General features: G+C 43.2%; 1 protein-coding gene across 6 annotated transcripts in view; it reads left to right on the forward strand.

Moving 5' to 3' along the window:
* VEPH1 (ventricular zone expressed PH domain containing 1) overlaps positions 1-12,116 on the forward strand; it is a 218,207-nt gene that overhangs the window by 65,799 nt on the left and 140,292 nt on the right. For all 6 annotated transcript variants that reach the window (XM_060011229.1, XM_060011231.1, XM_060011232.1 and 3 more), the window contains exon 5: positions 1,226-1,392. In XM_060011229.1, the coding sequence (XP_059867212.1) occupies positions 1,226-1,392 (167 nt within the window). The remainder of the gene's footprint in view (positions 1-1,225; positions 1,393-12,116) is intronic.

Genomic DNA, 12,116 nt, shown 5'->3' on the forward strand with positions numbered 1-12,116 from the left:
CATTGACAATTCCTGATCCTTTAAGAAAAAGCTCTTAGTAAAATTAGTAAAAATAAGCAAAAATAAATTAAAAAATAAAACAATGTTTTTTACATTAAAAAAAAAACCTGAATATTTCCAGTACCTTGGAGTCTGTGAGCATATGCCTAAAATCTGTTTGAGACTAATTCTATGAACCATGTGTGGAAAAAGCAATTCTCATTATTTATCATCACCAAGATATATTCACCATGACCCAGGATCACCCTTTCATTAAATTTAGTCATAGAGATTCTGAAAATTCTGGCCTTATTTTCTTAATCCTCATATCTAAATGTCCCCACCATTTAGTAAGGGTCTACACATGTATAATCACTGCTTATTTGATTCCTTCTGTGTAAGTCTTCTATATACAGAGCCAAATTTAAAGTAAATAGAAGCAAGAAAATTCTTGTTCGAGAAATCCCTAGAAACAAATTCTGAGACATTTAAGTTCTTGAGAGGATTTTTCGAAAAAATCCATACCATAAAATGATAAGCAGATGTTTCCCATATGTTGTTTGCTGATGAGTCCCTGCAAACCTTACATCATATTTTTTTCTTCAGGTTCCGCCATTTTAAACCCAGTTGTCCATACAAGGCTTTGAGGCAGGTCACCTGTGAGAAACAACCTGAGTGTAAACTTCCCTTGAAATAGTGCAGAAATTGGGGATCTAAATTTGCATTGCTACTTTTCTAACTATTCGTAAAAATAAGGCATAGTTTCCACGTATCAGTTGTCTGAATCGTGCCTCCATATCTCTCAGGAACATGAATACATTCCTCTGCACTTTTTTTTTTTTAGTTCAGTTTCATTCATGCTTATGTCACCGCTTAGTTTTCATTTAAACAGCATCCAAATGTTGTTTTTCGTCAGGAATTCTTTATTGGAACTGTTTCCTTCTCAAGGGTGTTGTCTGGTTACTGTCAAATTTTCTTTTCCCCATGGTGCATTACTCAGGAAAAATTTTCATTAGATAATAATGCTGATCATATCATAAAATATTCCCTTTTATGGAATCTGTTTAAATAATGATTCAGTGATTTTTCAGAATAAGGTACCATGTTATTTTTAGCAGAGGATTTGGCCATTAGTCTGTGCTGTTTAATATGTGAGGAGGTCCAAAATTTGTTGCATTGATAATAATGGTATTCTATGGCTCATGGGCTGATAAAGTCATCATTTCTGTTATTATTCCTTCAACAGGTAATGCCATGTTGTTGAGGGTGTTACCTGCTGTGTACGATAAGCAGCCTCAGCCAATTAACAGACACCTGACAGAACTCCTAGCCTTGATGTCTCAGCTGGAACAACCAGAACAGTACCATCTTTTACGGCTTTTGCATGTAGCTGCAAAGAGGAAGCAACCGGAGGTAAAGTTTACGTTATATACCTGATGGTTCATACAACCGGGTCTGTTTCTGGGTATGTGGACAGGAGGTATGCTTCAGCTTTCCTCTCTCATGTATCTGTGCATGCTCACCTTTACATAAAAGCACTCATTCACTTCTTCTAGAATCATAAAAGTGAGGAGGTAATGGCAGAAGTTGGATACTGTCTTAGTGTTCTCTAGAGAAACAGAAGCAATAGAATGAATCTGTCAATCAATCTGTCTATCTATCTGTACATACATACATACATACATATTTATCATGAGGAATTAGAGTTGGCTTATGCAATTATGAGGCTAAAAAGTCCCACAATCTGCCGTCTGCAAGCCGAGGACCCAGGAGAGCGAGTGATATAGTTCCAGTCCAAGGACCTGAGGACCAGAGGGCTGAGGGTGTAAGTCCCAGCCTGAGGCCCGGGGAAGACTGATGTCCCAGCTCAAGCAGTCATATGCAGGCCTTCAACAAATTGGATATGGTTCACTCACACTGGAGAGGGCAATCTGCTTTCTCATTCCACTGATTTAGATGCCAGTATCATCTGGAAACACCCTCACAGACATACCCAGAGTAATGTTAAACCAAATATCTGGGCACCCTCTGACTCTGTGAAGCTGACACATGAAATTAACCACCACAAGTACAGTAATACAAACACAACCAATGTGCAAATCTGTAGCCATTTAGGACAGCTTTAGTGAAAGGTCAGTGTGGTCGTGCAGTCCTAGGAATCTACAGTTTCTCAGATAGGGCCAAGGGGGAGACCTACACATGCCTTGAGTTATGGGGAAATCAGACTGCAGTGAGAGCAAAGCCTCACTTTCTAGATAGCAGATTACTTGTTCTTTGGATTCAAGTAAAAGATTGTAATAATTAGGATGCTTGTGATTATCAGTAACCAAACACCCAACCCACAGTGGTTTAAACAAAAAGAATTTATTAGCACATGCAATGGGGTAAAACCTTCAGATGAGGCTTGATCAGGGGCTCAAATATGTGAGCAGAGCAGCTTCTGTATCTCCATTTCTCAGATTTTTGATTTCTCGGTGTTGGCTCTCATTTTCTGTAGGATTTCTCCTTGTGGGCTCCAGATGGGGCTAGGGGTTCTCTAAGCAGTATGCTTTCCTACAACATCCAAACCAAAGTCCTGACAGTCTCTGTTTCAGACACATGCTCTACCCCTGCAGCTTCTCCTGAACCCTGAGGATACTCACATAGAAACTAGAGGCTGCCAGGAAGGAGGAAGTAGAATTGGATTCTGGAGGGCACCAAGACATGTGCACAGTACAGATTAATGGTCAGCCAAGGTTATATATGGCTGCATCTTCGCTCCATTTTCCTGATAATATCAATATCCACCACTTGAAAAACCAGTCAACACTAAGGTGAAGCCTGGAACATTTGGATTCAACATCAAAATTGAAAGAAAGGCAGGCAAGAATGGTCATATGCATAATTAACCACAATAGACTGTAAGCTCCTTGTGGTAAGGCATGATTTCTTCTTTTCCTTTGTATCCCACATCTTGGTACAGTATCTGAGAGCACTCAATAAACATTCATAAAACTAAAGTGAACTAAACAGGGTGATAAGTGCCCTATGAAAGGTATAAACGGCGGGCAGGGGATAGTGAGTTCTACCTTAGGGGAAAATAGGTTCCATGAAGACGCACAAAGGGAGTGGCATCAGGCAAGATGTTGAAGCTTTATGTCAGGTGGAGCAGAGGGGCAAATGGTCTTCAGGAAGTGGGGACTGGGCTGGGAGACCTGGACACTGGAGAGCAGGCTTAAGCCCCACCCCCAGAGGTTTCAATTCAATAGGTCTAGGATGGGGTCCCCGATTCTGCCCTTTTACAAGTTCCCAGGTGATGCTGCCCCTGCTGCTTCAGGGACCACACTTTGAGCAGTAAGGCTAGAAGTCGGGCAGAGGACTGGGCACCTCTCTGTTACCTGGTATGCATCTTTGCTTTTGCCCTTAGAATAATATATTGTCACTATTTTTTCCCCGTCCATCTCTTCCAGTGCACCTTAAACTCCTTGAGGAGCAAAGAGTGTGTCTGCATATTTGTATGAACTCCCTAGCGTAGTGCTGGGCACCTAATAGGGTTTCAATAAAACATTGTTGAATCTGGAAATGAATAAATGAACAAAAGAGGCCAAAGAGAGTGAAGACCATGAAGAACAAGGAAAAAGATGTGTGTGGTCTCCAGAGGGGGAAAGTGGCTCAACAGGGTCAAGATCTAGGGAGTTAAAGGAGATTGGAGATGGGAATTGACCTTGGATTTGGTAGCTGGGGACTCACCAGTGACCCACGAGAGGCAGTGGTCTGTGGGGTGAAGTGGGGAGTGGCAGGCATCCATTACTTATTGTGTGTGGAAGGGAAGGGTAGGAAATGACCGCACGAGTGTGGGAGTTTAGGAGAAATAAGGAGGGTTTAACAACATCCAGTAAGAATAAAGTGATTGAGGTTGTGGGAGAAAATATTAGATAAAATAAGGTACTAGAGGAAGTCTGGGAGTGAATTCCAGAGCACAGATGGAGAAATGAGTTTCAGAAAGGATTAAGGACAGAAAGGATGGGCAAAGCTACAACAGAGTTTGGGCTGGGCAGAGAGTGGAGTTGAGGGATCACTGGGTCACCTAAAAGAAGGCTCAGGGTGAGGGGGGCACAGACAGGATGGTGTATTCGTTTCCTGTGCTGCTGTAACGTTACCACAAATGTAGTGATTTAAAACAACACAAATTTATTACCTTATAGTTCTGGAGGTCAGAAGTCTAAAATGGATCAACAGGCTTGCATTCCTTCTGGAGAATCTAGAGGAGAATATGTTTCCTTGTGCTTTCCAGCTCCGAGAGGCTGGCCCATGGCCTGCATCACTCTCGTCTCTGCTTGACTCTCCTTTTTCCCTCTTCCAAGGCCTTTGTGAGTACATTGGGGCCGCCCAGATGATCCAGGATTATCTCTCCATCGCAAGACCCTTAACTTAATCACATTTACAAAGTCCCTTCTGTGTGGAAGGGAGCATTTTCACAAGTTCTGGGTATTAGGGTGTGGACATCTTTGGGAAGTCATTATTCTGCCTACCACAGATAGAGACTGGGGACCAGGTGATATGGGGAATAGTGAGAGGTGACTAACAGGCCAAACCTAGTTTCATAAAGGAGGTGGCTGGCATGCCATTTGATCTGCAGCCTGAGAACAAAAGCAAAACAAACACAGTTTTTGGAAAGGCAGGTTCAATAAAAGTTCAAGGGGGATTTGGATAGAATAAGCTAATTCTATCCAAATAGAATAAGCTAACTTATTTCCCATAGGGTAAAGGATGGGCATAAAGGTAAATGAAACCAAGAGGAGGCTCACTTATAGGAAGGGGGAGAGGAAAGGCCTTGGTGTCACCTGACCCAAAAAGGTAGGGTCCAAGAATGAGGGTGGCACCATGTGTGGCGTTCAGAGAGGTCCTGTCAGACCTCTGGTTACAGGCCTTCTGTGGCTGTCCAGAGACTCGGGAAAGGGCTTATGAGGCCATTTAAAACCAGGCCCCTGACTGTTGCCTGGCCTCGTAGGGTCACTTTAATCCTTACACCTTGAACAACTATACAGTCTTAGGGACCACAGGTGGGCATTCTCTGTCAGGGCACTGAGTTTTTACATATATGCTATGTTCTCCATCTGGAATGTTCTTTCCTAACCAGGACCACCCTTTTTGGGCTGAAAGTTGCTTAGGTGTTGCTTTCTTGCCAGTAGTCCTCTCTGACTCCTTTCTTCTGCCTAATCCCAGACATAGCAAATTTCACACTGTCATGAATTTGTCTCTGCTGGTCTCTCTCCCTCTGGATCACCTTGGCTGTGATGCAAATGCTTGAGACACAAGGACCACCTTATCCATCACTGTGTCCCCAGTGCCTGGCATAGTACCTGGCACACACAAGTCTCTCCACGAATATTTCTTAAGACAGATGAGTTAGTATTAGTGCCTAAATTTGCAGAGGATTTTACCATTCACAAAGGACTTTTGTTTTAACATCTAATATCTCATTTAATCCTACCAATAACTCTATGATGTGTTATTTTTTCCTCCATTTTACACCAGTCAAAATGGATGCTTTGTTGCAAATGGAGTGTAACCTTTAAAAATTGTATAAAAATTAAAAATAAATCAGTTAAAATCAGAAAAAAAAAAAGAAAAAAGAATGTTTTGAGAGGTTATCTTGCCCCCATCTCACAAGTAGTAAGCGGTAAGTGACAGGTCCAGCACTCTGACTCCCAACCCCCTCCTCTCTTGGCCTGGGGGAGTCACTGAGTAGCCTCCACTTTCAGAAGGCCACAAGGGAAGTGTTACCAGGTTACAGAAGGCAGGGGAGGGTGGACAAGGGGCACCAATAGTGGTTGAGCTCATGCCAAGTACCAGGCACTGTGTAGGTGTTTTACAGAGATTATCTCACTTGTTCTCCACAACCTTTTCATTTTGTAAACAGAGAAGTTGAAGTTTGGAGAGGTCAAGAACAGTGCTGGTACCAAGGAGCGACTTGGTGAGGTGGCTTTTCATGCCCCCCTTATCTTTATCGGCCCCTCCAGCTTTCAGACGGGCAATGTCCATGTCTTCCACAGGCCATTACAGTCACAATGCCCCGCCCCTAAGACTGCCATTTACAGAAAATCTGGGGCTGACACTGGTTAGGGAACTTTCGCAGAGCCAGACAGATTAGGCTGAGCTACCTCATCAACCCAGTCTAATTCCAGCCAATGAGATCTTTTGATCTCAACATGCTAAAAAAATGAGACTGTAAGGCTGTGGCTTGTGAAACAAATAGGCGAGCCGGGGGACACAGTAGAAAGGTAAGCTAGACAAGAAAAGGAGGAGAACTGAACAGAAGGGGAAAGAGAGTGGGAAAGCAGATTGCTGTAGGTATTCCTGTAGGTGCTGAGTGTGGATCCTAGAATGAAGAAGCAAAGGATTAGGAAGCACCCATAATGACGTGAAGGGACCCACCAGGGCCAGGATCCTAACTGGTGGCAGGAAGTGGTGACTAGGGCACCACCCAACCCTTTGTTTCCCCTCAGCACTTCTCTTCCTGTTAAAGCAGCCCTGCCCCTTCCCACCCCCCTTGCCTCCTTCAGCTCTTTGTCAGCTAACACCTGGTTACTGAGATGCTCAGGCAGTGAGCTAGAGAAATCCCTGATTCACCTCTCCTCTCTCTCATGTTCATTAATTAGACAGCAGGCAAGGGGAAAAGGAGGGATACAGAGAAAAGTCTACTGAGAGAGGAAAATGAAATACGTGGCAACAATCAAATATACAGACTGAGGCTTTCAGTGTAAGTCTAGTTAATTCAATTTCAGATGAAATAAGAGGCTAAATGAGAAGGATTTTGACCTTGTGACATTTGGATTAAAAGGGGGTTTTTCCTTCTGCATAAAAGCTGTGCCAGTGCTCTGTAACTTGGAGGTAAACTGAGCTGGTTCTCCAATGAAGGCAAGTGCAGGAATGTTTTCATGCTTTCTTGAATGCACTCCTCATTACCCACCTTCTGTGACCAGTGATAACTGGGCTCTCCAGGGCTGGAGGGTCAACAGTTGGCCCTTGAAAAAAAATCTTCTCTATGTATAGCTGACTAGTCCATGAGGTTGTGAACGTGACATAGCGTCAACATCCATCCGTCTGTGAGTTTCTGATGTTGCTGCCCGATCATGTGGTATCCCTTCCTCCATCACTGCCCTCAGAGTATCCCTCTTTTAGGAGGCTATCCTTCCTAGGTGGAGGGAGGCAGTTCTTGGCTAGTGACTCGTGGCTGGAATCTCCAGAGGATTCTCCGAGTTCATTTATAGGAAAAGGCTGGGTGGTCAATTTTCCAAGTGGCCTTCTGGGGCTAAGTCTATATTCTCGGCTGCCAAAAACCATGCTGTAGTCTAGTCAATGAAGGAAACAGAATTTAGTAACACATATGAACATATGTGTTATTATCCCCAGGATGTAGGTGTCTAGCCCTAACCATACAGAGAAGAGTGGCAGGAAATGGCAAGTTCAGCCCTCTGTTGATTAATGTCCAGACCCAGAGGAACTGCTTTTGTGGTCTGGTCCCTAGAGTCATTTTCTAGGATTTTCTCTCAGCAGTGTAGAGCATTCCTATTCACATACCTAATCCTACAGCACCTAACATAGCATCACCAGGCTGACAAGACTCAGAGGTCACTTGGTATTTATTTAAAATGAGAAGCCAGTTGCAGAGCATTAAGTTAGAGTGATGGAATATATATAGACTGTTCTCAAACAACCTTTGGAGCAGAACCCTGGATTTCAGAATATATATTTCGTTAGTATGGTGGGTATAAGTAATACATGAAAAGAGTAGCAGTTATTTTATAGGTTTCTGGAGATTAATAGAACTTGAGTACTATCCAAATTAAATTGAAAGAGAAAATTGAACCTGAGGACTAATTTAAGAGGGAGTGTGGATACACACGTGCACATACACGTGTACATGTACACAATAGCTCGACTTTTTATTCTGTAAGTAAGAATTTAAATGTCATTTGCTGCCAGTTAAGTTATGGAGCTATGTTTTCAGATGGTCGCACCCTCAAGGTCCCCATGGGCTGGAGTAATGAGCTGTGTCCACAAAATTTCAGTTCAAGGACAAGATGCTAAACTTGTCAGCAGACTGCTTTGGGAGACAGAAAAAGCAGTGATTAATTCTGCTCAGGAAGGACCAGAAAAGTCAGGGATAGGACCCTTCCCTGGGCTACTTGCTTTATACTGTTCTGGTTGGCCCTCCTCTGCCTGTGCCCCCAGTTCCCATGCACTTCCCTGTCTACTAGACATAGTCCAGATAACTGGGACCTTGGAATCCCCTTCCTGTAAGTCTCCATCCTGCTTCCAGGATGCAAGGTCTGGTCCCTGGGCCTGTTTTCCCAAGAACAGGCCATGCCAACAGTGTGACCCCATAGGTCTGAGAGGCAGCCTAGATGAGCTTGCATATGTGGGCTTGGGTATCCACATATATGCATAGGAGACTCCTTGAGGGCAAAGCCAGGGGTAGGAAGAGAAGGGAGGGGCAAGAGATGGGGATTAAGGGTCATTTCTTCCTGTTCCCTCTACAGGGGCCAAAAATTCTAAATTCAGATCAAGCCTCCCAGATTGTTATAAAGGTGTATGTGTCAGGTAAGAAGATAGAACACTGTATAAGACTGCAGAATATTTCAGTGTGTGGTCTGGGGGTCTCCCTTGTTCTCTAGCTTCAGGTTCTGTGTATGTTAGAGCAGCCTGGAGGGAAGGCTTCCCAGAAGTAGAGCTATTTGAGATCAGCTTTGAAAGTATGAGTTTTCTCCGTATTCAAGCCACTGTGGGTGGTCAGTGGCATGTTGCTGGCTCAGAGGGTTCACAGAGGAAGAGCCAGCAAATATACCCATAAGCGAAGACCCTAGAATGCCGTGGCATTGGGATTCCAGCCATGCGCCATGGGAAATCTTTTTTTTTTTTTTTTTTTTTTGCTGTACGTGGGCCTCTCACTGTTGTGGCCTCTCCCGTTGCGGAGCACAGGCTCCGGACGCACAGGCTCAGCGGCCATGGCTCACGGGCCCAGCCGCTCCGTGGCATGTGGGATCTTCCCGCACTGGGGCACGAACCCGTGTCCCCTGCATCGGCAGGCGGACTCTCAACCACTGCGCCACCAGGGAAGCCCCATGGGGAATCTTTGACATAAGCAGATGAAGTTTTAGGCAGTGAGGAGGCTGAAGAAAGGGGAAAAGTCTTGAGGCTAGGAGGTCAGTTTGGAAGCTCTGTCAGAGTCCAAGGCGTGGGGCTTGTGGCCTAAACAAAGGCCGTGTTAGCTTGCTCTTTGCCAGCCATCTATGTTACCTTAGTGGCTACTCTACTCTCAGCCAAAGAAGGCTTTCTCTGAGTTATGAGATGACTCCAATGAGGCACCATGAAGAGACCAACCTAAGGAAATGCCCTGTGTTTGGAAAATATAATTTCTCCTTATCCAAGAATATCTAAAGCCCAAAGCACCACTTCCCTTAAATGTGAGTGATAAACTTCAAGAAATATCTGCCTTTGTTCATTCACATTATTCACATTTTATTATTATTCCCATTATTCAGGGTTTCTCTTTTCTTTGCTCCTATGGATTCAACTCTGCCCAGAAGTATATATATTTGCCTGAGCCTGCCTGCCTGCTTTTCTTACTTTTTCTTTCTTCCTTTCCCCTTTTCTTTCTTTTCCTTTTAAAATTTTCTTTATAGGCTTGGGATGTATGGCTGGAGTTTAAATAAAATTGTCATGACTGGAAGCACGTGTCACAGGTGTTCCAGGAATAGGACATGAAGAATAAGGACTAGGAAATGGAATTTTGTAGAATGGGGCAGGAAATGTGTAAGCGTTTTCCATTTCTAAAAGCCTCAGGTTAAGTATGCTGCCCTGACCCGGAGCAGCTGGCTGACACTTCTGCCATAGGTGCCAGGGACCTCTCATAGTTTCACCCAAAGGACATACGGTCAACCCCAATGCACAGGCAGCCTTTACTGAACTGTTCATTCATATGTGCCATTTACCAGAAACTACCTCTGTCCTTTTCTCCGCAAGTACTGGATATGAATATCAAGTTTAAATTTATACACAGGATGATCCTAGTGATCTCAAAATTATCTTCTTTTATGTCCTTATTAGTTATGTTGTATATGACACATGGTAGTATATATGTTTAAACATTATGTACAACTATTCAAGTACTATGGTGTGGGGTGGGAGTTGGGGTTATCCCAAAACTACCCTATAAAATCATTTAGATCTGCCTTCCTTTTATTTGTTCCTTAAATATTTTATTGACTTACTTTCAGGCCAGACTCTGTGCTAGGCACTGAGGATACATTCATAGGTACAAAATGGAAATGATTCTTGACCTTGTAGAGATTTCAGTCAGTCTGCAAGGCAGACACTGGAACAGCAATGAGAAGGAAGTATGAGGGTAGGAGCTTTAGCAGGGACATGAGACTGAGAGGGGAAAAGAAGAGGAGTTGAGGAAGATTTTTTAAGGGAAATAATAGCTAATCTGAAGCCTCAAGAATGATAAGGAGTTATCCAGCAAATTGGGGGCAATAAGAACTACAGGCCGAATGGATCACATGAGTAAAATTCCAGACACAAGAGAAAACTTAGCAGGTCAAGAACATTTTTTAAAAATCCAACATGGTGGAAGTGTGTTATGTGATGGGATCTGGATGGGGAGACAGTAGAATAGGTGGGTAAGGAGCTAAGTCTAGAAGGTGGATAGGAGTCAGTTCAGAAAAGGTATAGTGAACCTCTGGCTTGAGAGCAATGAGAAATTAGTGAAGTATTTTAAGCAGGAGAGGGTCACCATTGTGGCCACAAGGTCGAGAAGGGATTGGACGGACAAGACTGAAGGCAGGGAGAACAGTTAGGAGGCTGTTGGAATAACCCAAGTGCAGGGTGACTAGATCAGTGTCTCAGCTTAAATGTCCCTGCTGAGAGGACTTCCCTGACCCCCAGCCTAAATCAGGGCCCTGGGACTGTGTCTCACAGCACCCTGTATTTCCCCTATGTGACATTTATTAAAACTTATAATTACGTATTTCTTTTGTAACTATTTGTTTTACTAAGTATCTCCTTTACTAGACAGTGAGTTATTCCATGAAGGCAGGAACCTGTCAGACCTGTTAGAAACATTAACTCCAGCACCTAGAATAGTACCTTGCAAATGGGAAGGACTCCATAAATATTTGTGAATGAGTGAATGGATAGATGAATGGACATGGAGGGAAGTGGACCCATCTGTGGGATACTTGGGGGGTGGAATCAATAGGACTTGGTGATTGCTTGGATGAAGCTGCTGATAAGGGAAAAACAGTTGTCAAGAATGATTCCTAGGGCTTCCCTGGTGGCACAGTGGTTGAGAGTCCGCCTGCCAATGCAGGGGACACAGGTTCGTGCCCCGGTCCGGGAAGATCCCACATGCCGCGGAGCAGCTGGGCCCGTGAGCCATGGCCACTGAGCCTGCGCGTCCGGAGCCTGTGCTCCGCAACGGGAGAGGCCACAACAGTGAGAGGCCTGTGTACCGCAAAAAAAAAAAAAAAAAAAGAATGATTCCCAGACTGCTGACTTGAGCAGTCAGATGATTGTGTCATTTATGGGGAAAGAAGACACTTGGGGCTAGAGAGGTGGGAAAAGCAGGTTTTGGGCAGGGGATGAATTCAGCAGATTGAGCTGTGCATCAGATTCAGTTTTTATACTGGAATCTACATTTCAAGTTTCCCTTACCAAAACAGCAAACCAACAACAAACAAAAGAAATAAGCATAGTAGAAGTATGGATGGGCAAATAGTTTGTACTTCTTTGTTCAGTTTTCCACAGGTTGTCCTTTCTAATTCTTTTATTTTAGCAGACAAAACAGTTCATTAAATCATCAGTATGCAATGTGTCTATGTGTTAATATAGAGACTTTATTCCACAAAAAAGTCACATTCTCCTTAATACAAATTATTGCATCTTTATATTGATAAAAGCATTAAAAATTAAGAAAGATTAGGATATTGAGAATATGGTAGAAATTATTTAATAATTATTTATTATTATTTAATAATTATTTAATTAATATATAATTTAATATATAATATAATTATTTAATAAAAAATAATAATTTTTTATCGTATTACATTTTTGTGATCCAAATGGAAAATGGAAGAAAATGGAAGAGC

The sequence above is a fragment of the Delphinus delphis genome, chromosome 4, assembly GCF_949987515.2.
Source record: "Delphinus delphis chromosome 4, mDelDel1.2, whole genome shotgun sequence".
In the NCBI taxonomy this organism is placed as follows: Eukaryota; Metazoa; Chordata; class Mammalia; order Artiodactyla; family Delphinidae; genus Delphinus; species Delphinus delphis.